General features: G+C 38.9%; 1 protein-coding gene across 1 annotated transcript; it reads right to left on the reverse strand.

Annotated features, from left to right (window-relative positions):
- Nucleotides 1-1021: 1021 nt before the first annotated feature.
- LOC140240483 (protein GPR107-like) lies at nt 1022-21207 on the reverse strand. Its single transcript, XM_072320257.1, has 15 exons — nt 21156-21207; nt 19304-19398; nt 16959-17132; nt 16249-16358; nt 14605-14810; nt 13582-13892; nt 12517-12621; nt 11137-11346; nt 10286-10359; nt 8802-8919; nt 7332-7506; nt 5995-6044; nt 4961-5008; nt 4182-4348; nt 1022-2425 (listed from the first exon to the last, which is right to left on the reverse strand). Exons 1-15 carry the CDS (start codon nt 21205-21207, stop codon nt 2335-2337), a joined length of 1986 nt encoding a protein of 661 aa, XP_072176358.1. The 3' UTR covers nt 1022-2334.
- Nucleotides 21208-21293: the final 86 nt, after the last annotated feature.

Consider the following 21293-nt stretch of genomic DNA (forward strand, 5'->3'; position numbering starts at 1 on the left):
AAGCTTAGACCACTATTACACAGGCAGCACTTTCACATGCATTTTTTGGCTCAAGTTTCATAAAAGGGAGACATCTCCCTGCTGAAATAATATAGGGTCATTATTTCTGCAAAAATCTACCAGGAGGGTCTTGATATCTTGACAGTTTCATATTTCACAAAGCAATTAATACATGTAACTACACTATTCACTCGGGTGCCACTAAAAGCTCTTAAGTGAATACTATATATGTATTTATAATTAGACCATAAATAGGCAAAGCAATATATTTTTAAATCTGCAAAAGGAATTCTGTATTATCCTTGCTGCATTTACATCTCCTAGTAATCTTTAGCCTGCCATGTTTCTGTAGATCAAACAAGAAAAATGGAAGAGAGAAAAATGAATTTGAAAATAAGCATTGACACTAATTGTGCAATACATTTACTGTCAAACAAAATGAAAGACACGGTAGCATAGGGATACCATGTAGTGGGCAGGCTGACCAGCTCAGATGTACATGTGTTTGAAAATCCCCCCAACAAACTGTGTACCGCTGTATAACTGAACTCCAATGCAAGTACATGTACACACAAAACCAAAGAATCTTGACTAGAGTCGACCGTTACTGACAAGAGTACGGTACACATCGGTGCACATATTCTCTGACAAGCGCTAGTGGTTTTTGAATATACCCTTCTGGGCAGCGACAGGAGATCAATTAATTCAGGCCACCCACTTCTCCCCACGCTACTGGGTCTTTAACTGCTCATGGTACCTACAGTATTGTACACTTGTATGGCAAGTTCTGAAAATGGCTGAATGTGAATCTGTAAAGCAATGATAGCATCTGCAAATAAAACACATCTGTCTTAACAATACTTTTGCTGTCTGTTATACAGTCAACACAAACCAGCTGTCCTTCTTCGAATGTACAAATCAAATTCAAGCAGAGACAAGTTCTTCCAATAAACTAATCATGAATGAGTTAACAAGCTATTACATGTAAATACATTTTATATATGACACGGTGGAGAAACTGCATGATACTAAGACAAAAACAAAATCAAAGAGCTAACTAACATTATGCTTGGCACATCTTTCTGTTCTGACATGATGGAGACCATGATTGCAAATAACCATAAAATATTCTTCTTAGATGCGACCTGTATGCATCTGTGGTGTGCATATGTATTGTACATGCACACATCCAAACATGACATGAAGACGTCTTGGTATAAACGTGTGACAAGTAGCAGCAATATTTACATGAAATACATGTGACAACATCATTATGTTGTACTTTGTTTAGCTAACAGTCATCAATAACAGGCCCTGTGATGAAAAAAGGCAAGAGTCTGTCAATACATGAATCAAAACTGTATCAAGTCAAGCAAACTCACAAAACAAAACCACACAACATTCAAAACTAAATTAAATTCAATTACAGTAAAGCAAATTCATGCATTAGTGATTATAAACAGAAATATACACCTTAAATATCTCCATTGAGATTGCACAGAAAATTGTTTGGAGATACATGTAGCACTATTGTCTTATTTTCACTTCTTTTTTTATTATTAAAAAATAAATAAACATAATTTCTGAAGCACTTATTACAAAAGTTTCTAAGCAGGTGAACATGATGGGAGTGAACACGAGAGGATTTACACAAATAAACTAAAATCAAATGAAAGATACTGTATAATGTAATGCAAGCTGTTGGAGTTGATGAACAATCTTTCCCTTCAAAACCAAACCTGCCTTCTTAAATTTTAGGCACAACATGCTTCAATAGCTTATTATGAAAGCTAGAATGAACTCTTCCTTTCTTTTACACACACTGCAAATATGTATCAGCAAAGGAAACAAATTAGACAGTGTCACACATCAACGCAAACTGCTTTTTATAATGACTTCATATCCACATAAAATCACAGACCATTGAGAGTACACAGGACCCTGTGGAGGACTCAGAAAAGACAGAGTAGTTACATGAATTTGATTCAAAAGTCACTTGATAATTTGAAGTGCCTCTGGTTTGTTTGCTTGAACATTTGTAAAGAAGACAATCGATTACAACCCTTGCCTACCACTCTCTTCCAAATTGGGCCAGTGGTAGTCTACATGTCTTGTGGCACCAACAATACCCTGTGCCATTTCTGCTGCGTGAACCATAACTTGCTCAGTGCTGCTCCACTTCACACTTCATCACACTGATTCACAACTCCTAAATCCTGTGACTCGTGGTGTGAATCCCGAGTTGCCGTAACAACACATCAGGATGCTTTGCAGACGAGGGATGGTGGTACCAGGTAGCGGGTGTGGATCAGCGGACACCAGGCACTGTCCGGTCTACGCACTGTGGTTGGCTTCGCGCTGGACGGCACGAGTTCCGTTGACCTGTAACCTCTTCATGCCCTCTGACAGGCCTGTCTCGGTGACACTGCATATTTTATGACAGGACATAAGGGATTCATTTTCTTCAGAATTCACACTCGAAGTACATTCAGCAGTCTCAAGTAGATACCTTTCAATTTAGAAAACGTGTGAAATCCCAGCCAATTTCTCGCTAAATATCTATTTCACTTGCATGTTCTTCTCTTATGTGTATCTGTGGAAATGCTATTTAGATAGCTAAGTGATTATCATTATGTTTAAGAGTACAAACTGGTTGTCCAGCTTAGAGGGAATGTTTAGTGTTTATTACACAGGACAAAAGCATGATCATAACGACAACGATGATGATGATGATAATAATAATGTCTTAATGAATACATACAACAACCTTGGTAATTACTGGGGAAAATATACACAGATTACAACAAGAGACCCGCAGGTCTAGCGCTCACCTGAGTATCGCAAGTTCACCTTTCACGCAGTCACTAATCTAAATTATTCACAGCTCTACTAAAATTTGACCAGGCATTCTCAAGTAGAAGATGAAAATGTACAATAAGGGCCCAAATTTTTAAAGATTCCTTAATTTGGGGGGATTGGGGCCCCCTGGGGCCCTCTGGGTGGGGCATGGTGCCCATTTTGATAAATTTAGATCCTGACCCCCTAGGGATGCTACCTGCCAAGTTTGACGAAAATCCATCATGAGGTTTTCAGGAAGATGAAAATGTACAATTCAGGCCCCCATTTGGACCTTCCCAACCCCCCTCCCCTCCTGCCCCCAAGAGGGGCACCCCTGGATCTGCTATGAACAAACTTGAAACTACAGTCATTAATGTACTCACTCATAGTATTATTGTAGCTCTATAACATCTGATTCTAGAGAAGATTTTTAAAGATTCCTTCATTTTGGGGGGTTTGGGCCCCCCTGGGGGCCCCCTGGGTGGGGCATGGTGCCCATTTTAACAAATTGAGATCCTAACCCCCTAGGGATGATACCTGCCAAGTTTGGTGAAAATAGGTCATGGGGTTCTCAAGAAGAAGATGAAAATGTACAATTTAGGCCCCATTAGGACCCCTCCCCAACCCCCTCCCCTGGGTCCCAAGGAAGGCACCCCTGATTCTGCCATGAACAAACTTGAAACTACAGTCATCAATGTACTAACTCATAGTATTAACTTAGCTCTATCACTTCTGGTACTAGAGAAGAAGATTTTTACAGATTCCTTAATTTTGGGGGGTTTGGGCCCCCCTGGGGGCCCCCTGGGTGGGGCATGGTGTCCATTTTAACAAATTGAGTTCCTAACCCCCTAGGGATGCTACCTGCCAAGTTTGATGAAAATCGGTCTTGGGGTTTTCAAGAAGAAGATGAAAATAAAAAAAAGTTTACGCACGACGGACGCCGGACGATCGCAATAGCTCACTTGAGCCTTTGGCTCAGGTGAGCTAAACAGGAACAGAATTACAGAAGGGCAAAATAAGAGAATTACAGGCAGAAATAGAGATATGCTTCTTGGCATTTTATGCACGTAGAAATACACACAAACACACAATAAATCTGTGAGGTGTATATCCAAATATATTTGTAATGGGTCAAATAGTGAAATCATTTGACGCACGTTTATATCGTCTCACTGAAATTATCAGTTAGCAAAAAAAAAAAATAATAAAATAAAAAATAAAAAAAATTGGTGTATAGGCCAACAGGACACATTACAGATAAAACAACCAACATACCACAACTGTATGTGTGTGTGGAGATGGAGAATTGGGTTCTTTATTATCAAATTTTGACAAAATCTTACACTTCCTCCATTTCAAAGTCTTCATCATCTTCATCGTCTGAGGGAAGTTGGAGGTATGGGTTGTCTGTGCCCGGACGGAACTTGTAGGCTGTGACGACATAGAAGACATACGTTGCCAACTCAAAGAAGAACTCGTCCAACCACATGAACTGGAATGGCATGGTAACCTAGACAATCGAAGAGGAAAGTGATGGGGGTGTTAAGGGATATCAAATCAATGCCTTGATCTTACGCAGAGCAGCAAAAGAAAGAATACATGAAAGGTTCTTCTTGATATACTTAATGATACCACAAATAAAAACTTACTGGTAGAAGGGAAATAAACTACCAATATTCTGCCTCATTATTCTTGAACAGAGTGGTTAGATATCAACTGATCACAATTCTTCAATCTGTTTCAGAACCCCCATAATCCCTACATTAGTACTACAGCAAGCCAGTGCAGTTGGCAGTTTCTGTCAAAGGTAAAGATGTACAAAGCACTGCCCCTATTTAGGCAAAAAATGTAAAAATTGAAACTGCACACTCTTCTACATGTATTACATGTAAGAAAGTGGAATTGCTCAAGTCATGCATTTTTGTTTATAAAAATAAAAAAGATCATTATTTCAACAACACAATAAGGCAACAGTTCTATAGTTGTTACTCTTAAGCTTGATCTTGAAGATAAATACAGAATGGTGAATATACATGTATTCCTGCATAAATTCCAATGACAAAGTGCAGACTACCCAGTTGTACTAAATGACTGAATGCTGAATGAAGGAGCATGTTCTCACCTTGAGGAGATACACCACAATTCTGGAGAAGTAGATATAGCATACGACCTACGAGAGAAGGAAACAATTCAGACATATAAAAATCTGAAACAAGCCTCTTTACGCCATTCAATAATCTTCATGCCATTCAATAATTCCAGCTTTACATTACTTTGCAGAAACATTGTTCAAGCAGAAATTGTCTTTAACTTCTTCCAAAAACTGTATAGTTCAATTAATACAAATCCCTACACAGTGAGGGGATATGGGGATCCTAAACATGACTACACAAAATCACTTAAGCTTGCTGGAGACTTTGTGTCTGGTATTAGAAGGTTAGACACAACTATGGATAACAATTCATAGTGAGAAAAATAATTTTCCAAATCACTAAAGTATCATTTCAGCTTCTTGCTTCTCCATGGCATAATCATATTTGGAAGCATTTTTTAGATGTATGCATGTGGGGGAATCAATTATAGAACACACATAAAAATCAATTCTAAAACATCCTTTAGTTTCAATAATAATCAATCTCCTACTGGAAAAGTTGAGATGCAAAAGTGAAAAGTAAGGACCCCTTTAAAAATAAACCTCATCTTTGGCTAAAATGGCAATTATTTCAAGGAGTCAAGAATCAAGAATTACTACACAACTAACTACACATATAAATGAATGAATTTGTGAATAATGTATGAAATACTCAGACATACACATTACATGACTAGAAGGAACAAAGATGGAGCAGATACACTTGTAGGGACACTCCATTTTTACTCACACATCATTTGTATCTTCATCAATTTAAACTCTCAAAACCATACAACAATCCAAACGATATAATGGTAAAGAAAGACAAGGCATGTTTTCAATCATTCAGTAAGTTTCAGTCTTCACCTCAATACTGCGATACTGTACTACACGCACAATATTATTACAGTGTGTGTATAAAATAATCACCATATTACAGTATTTCATGTATAACAAACAGCCTTTAAATTTGTTGATCAGATAGTACCATTTTTGGTGTTTTGAATAAAGCATTCAAGACTTACCAACACATAGTAGGACCTGAAGAGCTTTAGCTTGATAAGGCTTATTGCGGCTGTGAAGAGAAAAGATACATAGGGCAGGAGTGATATTTCTAGCGTTGACCACTACCTCAACAATAGTTTGTGGAGAGAAGCTGAATGTTTCTGGATACAAACTTATTGAAAGGTACCATCACTATTAACTTCAATGCAATCTTTAAAGAAAGCAGAATGTGGTTTCCATTGATTTTAACTTTATGGTACCTTGCGCAGTATGTCTAGGTACCAGGTACTTTGGAAGCAAATTTCGAATTTCTTGTGCGCCAAATTTCAGGCAACAAATATCATACAAAGTGGACCATCCATCTAAAGAGCACAGAAGATTAAAGGGATGGTACAGTATTGGTGAAGGCGAGGATTAGGCTTTTAACTTTTTGTGAGATACCAAGAAACCACTTATGAAATACTACAGAGCATACCATTCTAAGACGAATTCAAAGTTTACTTGATGAAAATCGGTTTTGGAATGGCTGAGACATCCAAAAACAAAGTAAAATAAAGCGATCATAATAAAAGGTGAGTCCCACCTTTTATTGGATTGCTCTGATTTGCGTATCTCGGCCATTTCAAAACCAATTTTTATCAAATAAACATTGAATTCCTCTTGGAATTACATGCTCTTTCATATTTCATATTAAAGTGGTTTCTCATTATCTCACCCAAAAATGTTAGAAACCTGAAGTTAGGTCTCAACCAAAACTATACGATCCCTTTAACACATACAGACATCTGTACATAAAACTCCCCTGTGCCTTAGGCAAGATAATTGCTTAATGAGACATGCACATTGATCGGCTTAATAATCGCATGCATCCATTTAATATGCCTTATACCACTTAACATGAAAATGTCGGATTTCAGAGCTTGGGTAGTAGTATTTGTTCCAAGTTCATCATGTCACTGCCTGCAACCAGGGATAGCCTGGCAGTAGTATCGCTGCCCAGAAAGCAGTAGAAGACAGGTTCAATTCCTGCCGGTTCCTTTTTTCCGACATGTTTGTTAAAATGTAGAAATGCAGTTGCAATCTTACAAATTTCATTTGTACAAAGGGCGACAAATTGAAGAAAGCTCATACCATAAAGATATTTGCTCTTCTGAACTTTGAAAGCAATAGCAGGGAGTATGGAAGAAAAATTGTAGGGCAGCAAAGGGGAAGTAAGATAAACCACAGGTATAAACAAGGAGACACAAGAAGGGAAATAGTGGTAATGGATGCTATACAGTTGAGCAGGACAAGTGGCATGAACAAGCTATGGTCTGACAAGATGCATGTGCCACATACTTTCAGTCCCACTCCTTACCTTTGCCGTCAGTGTGGGCAGCCTCCTGCAGATGTCGTATTGACCAGATGACTGGATAGAGAATGGCGCCGCAGCAAATGATGTCGACCGTCACAAACATGACCTTCCACATGTAGTACTGCGAATCACCCTCCTCCGATGTGTCGGTAATAATGTACGCCACATTGGCCAGAATCTACCGAGGGAGACAAAAACAAACACTTGTGTGTAGGTCACAATAAATACCTCATGAAATCACCATGTGGTTGGCACAAAGGTTTTTAAATATTTTGGAACCATCAGTAAATAATGCTCTCTTATTAGCCACATGCCACTATGCTCTCATTTTGAGGCCTTTCTTCTGTTACTTCCCGCTCTCTCTCTCTCTTTCTTTCTTGCTTGCTTGCTCTCTTTCTCCCTCTCTCCTTCATCTTACAAAAACAAAAAAACAAAACAAAAACAAAAACAAACACACAAACCTTGTATTCTCATGAAAAATTGAACATGAGATTTGATGTCTGGTTGGGAAATGTAGAAATCAACTTTGTCATGCATCAAGATATTACCATCAAAGTTTCAAAATTAATATGACAGAAGATTGTTTTCATTCATTATAGGTATTATTGAAATTACCTTTGGGACCTTTAACCTTTTACCTTTAACTATAGACTTTGTGTGGACTGGAAAAGCAGTGATGACCTTGTGTTATTTTCCAGATTTTACACATGGCACCACTGCACAAGGGTTAAATGAACAATGTTTTACTGTTCTCTGATCTACATCTACCCTATGATAAATTCTTGCAAATCGTGAAAAGACACTTCAGATATCAAATGATGTTTTAAAAAAGGCAAATACATTGCAAAGCATTGAATATGATGCGTAAATCACATGCTTTCTTCTCTTGGAAAGGATGTACAGGTATATTTGTGGTTTGAAAGAGATTCATTGAAAAAAAAAATGCCCACACTCAGGCTTGCAGAGTAGCCTTTCCTGGAAGAGCTTGCAAGAGCAAAGCTACCTGACATACATGGCAGCGATGCCCACCTTGCAAGCAGTAGTGCAATATTCAGAGAGCTGAAAAAAGCATATGTGTATGTTTGATGGAAAAACAGTATTTTTCACCTTTCCTATTAAAGACATTTGTAAAAACACAATTTGGTAAAAACAGCACTTCCCACGAAATATGCAGTATTTTTTGACAAAGCACAGAATGCAGTTGGCACCTCTGACATAGAGAGGCAAAGGAGGAAGGTAAGTGACACAAAACATTCAGAACTGCATTCCATGCATTTAGTTTTCATAATCCAAATTGTCATATCAAATTGGCTAATGATATCCAGGTGAAAGCAGCAAATGCTAAACAAGTGGAATGATGGTAGAGTGCAGAGACCGGAATGAGAAAAAGATGTCCATGCCACGGAGGGTAATGGCATAAAAATGAAATCAGAGTGAGGTCATGTGCGCGAGGTGAAAAGAATCTAGGCTTACCTGAAGAGGAATGACGACCCAGAAGAGAGTTTTGTCATTGTCTGACAGGATTGGCTTGATGAAGGCCCAGCCGGAGCCAATCAGAACAATTGTACCAAACATCAGTGCTCCTTTTGTCCTGCAGAGTCGAAGCAATATGTATAATAATTATGTAAACCTGTTAGTAACCTTCACATTAAACAGATTATACACTCATTTACACATTGGGCCAGTTTCAACCACACTTTGTGATAATTGCAACTTAACCCTAACTAGGCCGGGGGGGGGGGGGGCCTCCGAGGCCCCCCCCCCTCGACGTTTCGCGCTATGTATCGCTATCGCGAGAAGCTATCACCGCGACGTTTCATGACTTTTTTCTTTCGAGTCTCCCGCATCTTTTGACACCAAATTTGCGATACCCGGGTGTGCGGTTCCGAAGTTGCGCATAAATATGCACGTGCATGTAAGACCAAAAATTGCTCAAAAACGTGAATTTGTGTACAATTTCAATGCAAACTGCGTTTCCAGGCAAATTTCATAAAAGCATGATTATTTTGGGGTTTTATTGATTAAAATCAATTAATAACGCATTTTCTTGTTTGGAACAATGTCACGGACAAATTTCATCGAAAAAACGATGAAAAACATAAAGTCGAAAAAACAAAGAAATACATAAGAAATTCAAAAAACAATAAAATACTTAGGAAATTTTTTTCTGATTGCGCAATTTTTTTCTCTTACATTTGCCAAGGACACTAAAAAGAATATTTACACAAAAAATGTGCCTGTTTTGAGCTTTATTTAGTGATTTATACCAAATTGTCTGATTTCATGCATCATTATGCATAAATTAGCATAATTTAGTGTAAATGATAATTTTTGAAAAAATTAACTTCATGGTACTTTAGATTACATCATAGGCAATGCGTGTGCCAATTTTCGTCGCGATCGCGCGGTCGACGGCCGAGATCCGGAGGCCGGCTCTATCATCTACCTGAATAGCCCGGCCTAGTTAGGGTTAAGATAATTACAGGTGCAACACTACCAACTTAAATGCTTATGGACAATTGGTTTTAGTAAAGACTGACAACACAGAGACTGCAATCATAAAAGTTTCAGTTTTCAAAAAATAGACTGTAACACTCACAGTGTATGCTCTCAGATATCAATTACATTAAGACATATGAACTTAGAAACTTTGCACAGCATATTCCCAATTTTATCACATCTTGCTACATTCAAAGCTTAGATAATTTTGCTTTTCAAATCTCTATTTTGCCTTTCAATGCTCCATTTGCAAGCAAAATATTAGCACAATACTTTCCTAAATGCATGGTGATAAGTAGGAAGTTTTGCCAAGCCTGTTCACATACATGTAACATCTTCATGTCAACCTTCAATTATAAAATGTTATACTTGAAAGGAATTACCCGATCTACATTTCACACAAATCTTTCAGAAGAATCTAAAATGTAATTTCTGGGAGCAGAAATTGACAAACTTACAAATATGTGATGTAGAACAGAATTTCAAAGGCCTGCATTGGTGATCCATCTTGAGCAATGAAGTGGTAATCAACCTAAATCAGACGGAAAGAGAATGGGATTAGGAATCACAGTGCTCTGACTAAGAAAAACAAAATTCTTAAAAGGATGGTATTGTTTCGGTTTAGATGAGAGATTCAGATTTTAACTTTTTGCAAGATTATTAGAAACCACTAATATGAAATATTTAATATGAAATATTAGACAGCATACAATTCTAAGAGGGATTCAAAATTCATTTGATGAAAATGGGTCCCCAAATGACTGAGATATCCAAACAAAGTGGTCCTATTAAAAGTTGGGTCCGACCTTTTATTTCGACCACTTTGTTTTTTGGACATATCTGCCCCTTCAAAACCAATTTGCCCCCACTTGTGGCATGTTGTATGCCAACCAGTAATTTGGAAACCAGGAAAAGCAGTGCTTATGCTTTCAGACCTAATATATATCCTGCTTCCCTATTCAAGGTCATGACAAATTTATACTATAAATGGGTGCAAAATAGCAACCTACCATGGTGTTCCCAAGTAACTTTTAATAGCTGAGAAAATTTAATACCCCCATCCAGTATGGAATGACATCATCATGATCACATTATTAAAATCAATATCATCATCACAATCATCACAAATGCCATCAACATCATCATCTTTATCAACATCATCATCTCTCATATTGACAACTCTGTGTCACTATCATCATCACAATCATCACAACCATCAATATCAATAAGAACATCCTCCTCCTCCTCCTCCTCATAATTTACAGTATCGTCATTACTACCTTGTGAGCGACAGCCTTGGGATACTCACAGCATGGAAAACGAGCGAGAGTGACTTGAGCAGGGCCAGGAAGAACATGAGGTAGTGTATCTTGAAGACCACCGGCTGCTGGCACAAGTAGTAGATCCAGTAGATAGCGGAGCAGAAGAAGAGCACAGACATGGCGCTGTAGAGGGTCGGGAGAGGGATATCCCCTGCCGACAGGTAATTGGGACCCAGGTTCTGCTCAACAATGTTCAGCTGGGGTGTACAGCAAAATGGAGAAACAGATAATAACAACAATGGTGATATTGGCTATGATAATTATATCCTACACCATAACAGTGTCGAACTAGGATTGGCCGAGGACTGCTCATGTGACTTAAAATAATTTCACCATGAAAAGAAAGTGGATGTAGCATGACGTCAGGTTCAGTATATTTTCCGCCACACCAAGATTCTGACATCATTTTTTTGACAATAACAAGATACTTAGGTACTGATAACTCGGCAAGTTGAATCGTAATTGGGAGGAGGCTACATAACTAGTACTTGCACTGCGCAGCATTGTACTCCACTACTGCATGCGCTGCGCTACCCAACTGCATTGCACTTTTAGAGTGTGCTGCTGATGCACTGCACTGCATTACGTTATGCGACTAAGCAAAATGAGCAGATGTGGCAAGCTGATATAATTTGGTCTTCATCATTATTATAATTATGATCATTATCTTTTACCTTGGTCTAGAATTTTTTCTTGTAGGATATAAATCAAATATTCCATGCACTCTTTTTGAGGTACCAGCTGAAATTATTGGTTCTTCCATGACTGGCATGGTTATTATTATTATTTTTTTTTTTTTCCAGAGCTGAACCCCTCAGAAAATAGTGCTATGCCAGTCACCTCAGAATTCACAATTTCAATTGGAACATCTCAGTGCATAGTATATTTGATTGCCATTTATGAGCTTTGCAGTGCACTGCAAATGCTTACTCCAGAAGCATTTGAATCCCCCTATGTAAACAGTGCACTCCTGTGATAGGAGAGTTTTAACAACATTTTGTTACAATAAAGTGAAAATTCATGTCAGAACATCTTCATCTATATGATTATCTTCACATACTCTATCTGTTTGGCTCTTACAAAATTTTGATGTAAAGAACGAAAACTGCTGGTCCCAAGGATTTCCTTGTCACAAGAGTCGCCTGCAACATGTTATTAGAAAGATGGATTATATGGGGTTTTATGGCAGCAAAATGTTACTATGATACAGGTGTACACAGGTGGCTTAGCATAGCTACAATTTACCATGGCCCATCTTAACAGCAAATCTTTATTTAATCTGCCAAAAAAAAAAAAAAAATAATAACTTGGCCACTAATGCCCTTCAAAAGAGGATTAGAGAATACTAACGAAATTGTGATACTTACAGACAGGTTGACTGGCTGTACGTGAGCCTTCTCGTCTGTGGCGCAGTGATGGAAAAAGAAGCTGTACAGACCTTCCTCCTGTGTATCAGTCACACACACCACAAACTGTCTTCCCCAAAGACATCAAACACAGACAGGACAAAAAGAAGAGACAGACAGGGAGACAAAAGAGAGGAAACAGAGAGCAAAAGATAATATATGATCAAACTTCAGCTGAAAAGTTGTCATATCCCAACAAAACTACTCTAGGATAGGTAAAAAAAAATGGTATGAAGTCATTTCAGAGCAGAGCTGGAGGACAGAGAAAAAAAAAGAAGAGCTTGAAGGAAAGAAAATTACTGACACAAATGGAGAAAGAGGCAAGATATGGGGAGGGAAAGTCAACACATACATTGTACAAGTTCATTTTGAAATGCTCAGCAACATCAAGAGTGACTGTATGGGTAAATATCAGTTTACTTAATTTCATGCAATCTAGCACTTCTAGCACTTTTGCATGGCTTACATTTTCTAAATGTGTTATTTTCACACTGATATATATGACATCAAATCGAAGTTGGTTAATAATAATGACAAAGTCTGTCACATGTTTCATTCACACCCTTGACCACTTATCCTTGACACAAATACTAAACATAGCCAAATGATTCATCTTACAGCTTATCCTTCCCTGAATCAAACTTGATTTAACTTGATTTAATTCGGTGAAATATTCCTCTTAATTATCTCATAGACACAGTACTCACAGACTTTGGCATTAATGCTATGTTTTGCCAGCAGCACACCTTCTATATGATGGTCAATTCTAGTCTTACAGAGTATAATGCATACAGTACTGAGCAAGTGTATTTTGTATGTAGATGATTTTAGCTTGTGGCCAGCATAACATTGCCTATACCAAACAATTATTTGTATCTATTGCATACTGTATTTAGTCATTTAAAATGGATATCAGACGACTTCTGTGAGAATAATTCCATTACCAAACAACATTATGACCCTTAATGAGATTTTGGTACCTGCTCATGACAACTAAGGTCATATGGGTAAATTTAGTGTCCTTACACTTGTGTTGAAGAACATGATGTCTCCTTTTGCCTGCGAAGTCACTGGCAGTCTTATCGGCTGCTTGGTCTTGGCAGCAGGCGTTTGATTGGGAGCTGCTTCCGGGTTGGGGGCTGCTTCCGGGTTGAATGCTGCTTCTGGGTTGGGGGCAGCTGGAGCTTGATTCTGTGGCTCCGCATCAGTGTCTCCGTTCACTGATGCTGGCGCATTCGGTGACTCGCCATCCCCATTACCTCCAGGAGTATCCTCGGGCTTGGCACTATCCTTCTGTTCCTTATTCTGGAGTTTGTCATTCGGTTCTTCTTCTTTGTCTACAGCACAAGGACATTCATACATGTGTTTCAAAGGTTGGGAAAAATACTTTAGCATCTTTGTTAGTGCCAATAGTAATCTCATCTGGCAATAATTTTGGCAGCTGGTACTGGATAAAAATTAAACCCGAGGGTTTAATTTTCACAAATTTTGTGAATCCCCGTTGGACCACAAATTCAACAACACACAAAAATGTGGGCATGTTCTAGGGTAATAGTGCACTCACAACAGCCTCAGTGTCAATTTACAAAAATAAGATCTTGTGAAAATATCTGTGACCTCCTCATTCACGAATATATCTGTATGCAAAAATAACAGCTTATAAAGTATTTACAATCTGCCGTTATGTATTCCTCCAGTTGTATGGAAACCATGAATACAGAATGTCGCTCAGGCATGTACTTCTTTTCAATCTTCTCCCTTTTTACCTGAAAATGGTAATAGTCAAGAAATAGCCTTAATGAGCATTTAACATTGCACGAGGCCACATAAATCTGCATCTGTACTCTCTCCACCACAGTATAACAGATAATTTTGGAACGAGAGATATAACTGAAAAGAAAGAGACAGACAAGAAAGAAAATTGAACACTTGTCCCACTGTGATTCCACAGCTCAATCATTTACAGACCACCATTCTCCCCCCCCCAACACACACACACACACACACACACACACACACACACACATACACACATAAATTTTTGCAAACCTTTGCTGCCTGGAATGTTTTCATTCTGTGATTCTTCCCCCAGCTCTGCCCGCCTACGTCTGGTGGAAATAAGGGTCTGCTCATCTAGTTTGACCGGACTGGTCTCACTTGCATCCTTGGCTTTTGATGCACACACATCTTTTCCCTCATGCATCGGCACAATCCTCAGGTTCTCGAGCCTCCTACCCCACCTATTTACATCCAGCCTGTTGTATGAAAATGAGAAGTAACAAAATAGGAAAAAACTCACATTGTCAGAAATCTTCAGACTTAGAGGCAGCCTGAGATTGGAAGCCCTGAAACTCAAAGCACAAATTCCACATACACAATACATCTGTATTTTGGAATTCTCATACAGCTGCACCTCACATATTTTCATTCATATGTTCTTGCATTATGGTTATAAGTTTTCCTCTGAATGATCTTAATAGCCCCTGAGATATCTTCAATATTCCTATATACATACATTGTATTTGGCAGTTCATTTCGAATGTACACAATCCATCACGGGTATCCATTTTGTAAATAGTAGGTTTGTTACTCAACAGTAACCTGACCCATCCGACTTATCCCCTCCCCTCCCAAAAAAAACTAGAAATGTCGCTACAGCGACTGGTTATACCCCCGCCAAACAACATTTCATAAGCTTTGGTCAAAACAACATTTCATAAGCTTTGGTAAAAAAAACTGAGGAAGTAGTTAAATCCGCAAGATCTTTCCTTGATCTTCTGCCATTAATATGCCGTTACCATGGCAACGTACTTTCGGGTACTGTCGAAAAATGTGTCTTGCACATCTACAACCAAAGGCACACATCTGTACCAAGTTTCATGGAAATTGGGCAAAAACTGAGGAAGTAGTTTGCAACACAAAATTTTCCATCATTTTGGCTCATAATATGTGAGCTGTTACCATGGCAACATACTTTTTGTCACTGTCAAGAAATGTGTCATGCTGACCTATATCCTAAGACAAACATTCAATATGAATTCCATGAGAATTGGAAGAACACTGATGAAGCAGTTTTGCCATGAAGCATTTTGCCCTATATTTTACCAATAACATGCCGTTACCATGGCAACGCACTTTTTGCCACTGCGGAAATATGTGTCTTGCACATTAACATATTCAGATGAACATCTGTACCTAATTTCATAAAAATTGATCAAAAATTGTGGGAGGAGTTCGCGACGCAAGATTTGTACCCATTTTTGCCCATAATATGCCGTTACCATGGCAACGTACTTTTGGGTACTGTCAAAAAATACGTCTTGCACATCTACAACCCAAGGCACACATCTGTGCCAAGTTTTATGGGAATTGGTTGAAAACTGAGGAAGTAATTCGCGACGCAAGATTTGCAACGGACCGACCGCCCGACCGCCCGACCAACCGCCTGACCGCCCGACCGTCCGCTGATTCCTATATACCCCCGCCAAACGATAAAAAAAGAAAAAGGGGGGGGGGGGTAACAACACTTCATTTATGCCTCTGAGACTCATTCCTGAGGACAGATACATGTATCTGGCCAGTTAATTCAATTTATTTGGTAAAATTTGCTTTCCCTAACTAGTAGCAAATACTCGCTAAAAACGTGCACATGTACTGCAGCATAATCTTTAGTAAACTGGTTAGCAAACTTACTTGATATTGCGGGGATCTGTGAAATTGAATGTGAGATAAACTGTAGCCACAGAATCATTCTTCCCTACACTTCCTGGCTTCAAGACACAGTGGCTGTTGGCATGGTCCTCCTAGTTTTATGCACAAACACAAACAAACAAAAAATTGATATGAATACTCTACTTGGGCAGAGTAGCATCAAGTTTTGAATTACACTGTACATGAAAATCCCTCACAGTCAACATTATCCTTTGACACTGCTGTGCACATAGAATGCAAGTAATATCAGACACATCACTAAAAACAAGTTTTCATTCAACAAATTAAAGACGTTTAAAAGACCAAATAAGTATACTTTGATACATGTAAGTCTCCTAACAAAGTATGCATGCTAAAAAAAGAAAATTTACCTCAGTAACTTAAAAGTATGGATAGTACTAATGTGGTAGATATCTACTTAGAAGACTAAGGTGCTTCTCATAGAAATTCAAATGTGACAGACTTAAGTGTAGATCCATCCCTGATTTTCAGATGTTGCACTATAGATTAAACCATCCATATACTGTTTCTTTACAACAGATAATTTTCCTATAAATGTTAATTCACAAATGATTTTTTTTTTTTAACTTGAATATGTCTTAGACTATAATTGTAAATAACTGTGTAAAGAAACTATAAAACACCCTTTTAACTTAATACATGTCATTGGTTACTGGCACTTCATCACTCACTGCATAGTTGGCACTTTCAAAGCTCCGAGACACATCGAGGGTGAATCCAACCATTGGGAGCTTGATGCTTGGATCTTTAGGTTTGGGAATTCCAAGTTCTGAGATGTTTACGGTCAAGGTCCCACCTTTGAGGAACCCAAAGCTGGTAATTTCTATGTCCTGTCTCTTCTCCTCCTGTTGTGGAAATTAATTGAGTGTGTTTAAAAGGTGACGATACTCATACACATTGACATGCAATTGCAAAATCATTTTAAAATAGGTTATGGAGCAAGCAAGATTGCTAAGGTAGGATATTATTTGCATGAAAGGCTTGCAAGATGCTGGCAAGTACAGTAGACTGAGCTGTGATATATCTGTAAGACTGTTAGTGTATGAATCCAGAAATGTTATTTTAAATAATGACAATACTGGCAATAGCAAATATAGAATTCTATTTGCATTATTTGTGGCTAACAACAAAAGTCAGTACTGGTAGTGGTAAGTAATCAGCTGGTATAAATCAGAGACTCCAACTCTCCCGCCGAAAGCCCATTTTTGCAAAATCTCCCGTTCTCCCGCTTGAGATTTAATTTCTCCCGCCCTGGCTCTGTGTCTCCCACTTGAAATGATTTCTTACTTAGTGTCATCACATGTTGAAAAATAAGCCTTAGATAGCACGAGAGAGGATCTAGAACCCTAGAGCTTGGACTCCGGTTGCGAGAACTTCACGCTATTAAGGGATTCATATGTTTCTGCAGTTTAAACGTGACGACGTGACGGGCTGGTTGATGTGTGTTTTACATTGAAAATTCTACCAAAATGTTACTTTATTCATTAATCTGGTGAGTGTAGTGCATTCTTGAAATGTTGATTTTGATATACAAGCTTACATTTGCCAACCTAGGGCCGTGAATTAGACGCAATCGAGAAGGGCGAGGTACCTCACCCAATTTTCCATAGAGACAGTGGTTAAGACCATCCACACAGCGATGTGTACTATTAACTTCCGTCTGTCTACGGAGGAGAGCAATAGCGTCAAAAAATAAAAGACTCCTCCGGACAGACGGATCTTTCTGTCTAGTGGAGAACCTGGATTCTGTATACCGTATGTGTAGATGTGTAATCGTATAGTTTCTACAAAAGCTTTCAGACAAGTAGTCTGTATGGACTATTCTACAAGTTTTACTTAGTTCAATGGACAATGCAACCATTCAAGTCACCATCATGCATCATTGATCATCGATCATGATACTGTAATCACTCAGAATATCATTCTGTCAATACACTTCAGTTCGGGAAACCCACTCACAAGGGGGGCCCCTCCTTATAAGTAACCCGTCCCCCTTACAAGTAACCCCGTCCCCCTTATAAGTAACCCCCGGGGCACCCCTTATAAGGAGTCTCCACGCTTTTTTGCAATGCAACGCGAAAATGAAAGGACTGCGGCAATTCGCTTGATTATGTCCATAAAGCTTCACAAGTTTCCTAGTTACTCACGAAATTTGAGCAAAATCGGTTTGAGGCATCATATCTAAAATCATTGATTTAAATGCGATGTCAAACGACCCATGCGAATGCTGAAATGCGAGCGATTACTGGCGTGAGTGTCGCCAGGCGCGGCGGCGCGGCAATGTTTGAGTGCAGACGTGGCGACTAACCTCCGTACTCAGTCGCCACGTCTGCACTCAAGCATTGCCGCGCCGCCGCGCCTGGCGACACTCACGCCAGTAATCGCTCGCATTTCAGCATTCGCATGGGTCGTTTGACATCGCATTTAAATCCATGATTTTAGATATGATGCCTCAAACCGATTTTGCTCAAATTTCGTGAGTAACTAGGAAACTTGTGAAGCTTTATGGACATAATCAAGCGAATTGCCGCAGTCCTTTCATTTTCGCGTTGCATTGCAAAAAAGCGTGGAGACTCCTTATAAGGGGTGCCCCTGGGGTTACTTATAAGGGGGATGGGGTTACTTATAAGGGGGACGGGTTACTTACAAGGAGGGGCCCCCTTGTGAGTGGGTTTCCCGAACTGACTTGTAAATACACTCAACAACTGCTACTTTAAGCATTTAAGTCAAATCTGTGGCACTGTGCACGATCCTTATAAGACCCTGTATTACTAAAGGAATTTTTTAGGCTTAAAAAGGATGGATATCTGTTTGCTTTGGGACGAGACCACGGCAAAAACCCTTTTTTTTTTTTGTTGTAACGAGAAACAAGATGCCTCTTTCGCACTAACACACTTATGGATATATGGGACTACAAAAAATTCAACCGCATTCGAACAAAGTAACAATCAAGCAAAGAGGTCGAAAAACGGAATTTATGACACCAATATCTTATGAATAATGTATGGTCACTTACCTTCAGCACAAGAGTGTGATTTCTGCAGAGAAATAACGGGAATATACTGAAGGAAATATACAGAAAGAGTGCCAATTTCGTCATTTTGACTGTCACTGTTTGTCACACAGCTGGAATTGTCCTTTTCTTTTTCTTTTTCCTCCGTGAGTGATGACGTCATGGTGAAGTGGAAAAGGGGAAGGTCTCATGATGTGAAACTGCAAGCTCCACGCGAACAAGTTTGACATCCAACGCCATGACACACCACCCGATTCCTAATTAAAAGAAACAAAAACAATAAACAAAAGGACTGTAAAGCAATGACCAACAGAGTCGATACTTATTATGGATGATCAGGGGCGAATCGCCAGGAAGTCCGTAAAGGGGGGGGGGGGGGGGGGGGGAGGGGGGCTTTACTAAATTAAAGGGGGCGGTGCGCCCCTCCCCGGCCGCGCCCCCGATAATTTTCTTCTTCTTCCGTTAGTGTCGAGTCAAATGCATTGCATTCTGATCTCTGGGTATGGCGTCGAGTGTACACAACCCTACGATAACCCCCCCCCCCCCCCACACACACACACACACACACAAACACACACAAACACTAACCCAGCAAAGGATACACGTGACGAAGCTGAAAATGCTGAAAATAGTGTTTATCATTTATCAATTATGTGATTTCCTTTTAAAATTCAGTTTAGGCACACTCAGTTTGATAACTGCTAAAGAATCGTATTGTAAACAGTGTAAACATACCGATAGAAAATTAGTGACAGGTATATGCCTACTATGAAATAAACAAAATTATACCAAAAATGAAATGGACAAAAGAATAAACTTTCTATGTATATACATCGAAGTTAGAATAGAATTAGGGGAGGGTACAGGGACAACTATAGGGTGCCTATAAAGGAGTGTAACAACGGACAAAAATACTTAAATGTTTATTGTTAAATTCACGGAAAATATTACTGTGACAAAATAACAACATCAATTAAGAGAAAAGATGGTTATTGTGATGACATTAACGACAGTGTGATAATTCGTGTCGCGACTATACTATCGTTGATAATCAATACGTCTTAAAGAAATAATCAAATCAAAACAAATACACACCAGATATCACCCCTTATTCGATATTGAGGGACCTGGGGCCCCATTTCATAAAAAAGTTGATATGATAACAACTCTTGCTTGAATGGCAATCGTCATGGTAACGACAAGAATCCAGCTTCAGTGATTGGCTGTTGCTATTGGAAGTTGTCATTCCAGCAAGAGTTGACATCCTTATACATCTTTTATGAAACGGGGCCCTGGTCACCAACTGTCAATTATGAATCCACCACACTTGGCTCATCAACATGTAGGCCTACAGTCATTGACAGTAGCACGTTTTATATTCATGACACATTTTAATATGGTATCATAATATAAGCAAGGCCATCTCTTTTATTTGACTACCACTTCACTCTTGCCTCTGTTATGATAATAGGGGAGAAATCTGAATATGACCAATCTTTTATTCTGAATGCCCGAATATTCCTCTGATCTACCCTGACTGTCATGATGGCTTCAAATAATTTGTGCTATATAGATGACATATTTGGTCTAATTCAGTGTTGTCCTTCTTTGTTTTTGGAAAAAATTGACATGGATTTACATCTCAGAGAAGGCCAGCCAAATGTCCTATTGAGTGTAGTCACTGCGCAGGCGCAATTTGATGTGATTTTTTAAAAAACCACAAGAGTGCCACTCTAACATCAGCTTTACCGATTGGATTGGACTTTGAGTGTCCAATCCAAACAATCACTTGGCCTATAAACAAATTGACAAACTGCAACGTGATATGCTGTGTGTGAATCGTTTCGTAACCCACAGAGCCTCACTGAAATTTCAGACAAGACATGTATGATTCCCACCCAGGCCATTATTGTGATGCACGAAGGAATAGTTTAGCCGTATTCTATATTATCTTCTCAGGAAGGACTCTACAGTTTCTCGTCTGCACTCACAT

Source organism: Diadema setosum, chromosome 17, assembly GCF_964275005.1.
Source record: "Diadema setosum chromosome 17, eeDiaSeto1, whole genome shotgun sequence".
NCBI classification, from domain to species: domain Eukaryota; kingdom Metazoa; phylum Echinodermata; class Echinoidea; order Diadematoida; family Diadematidae; genus Diadema; species Diadema setosum.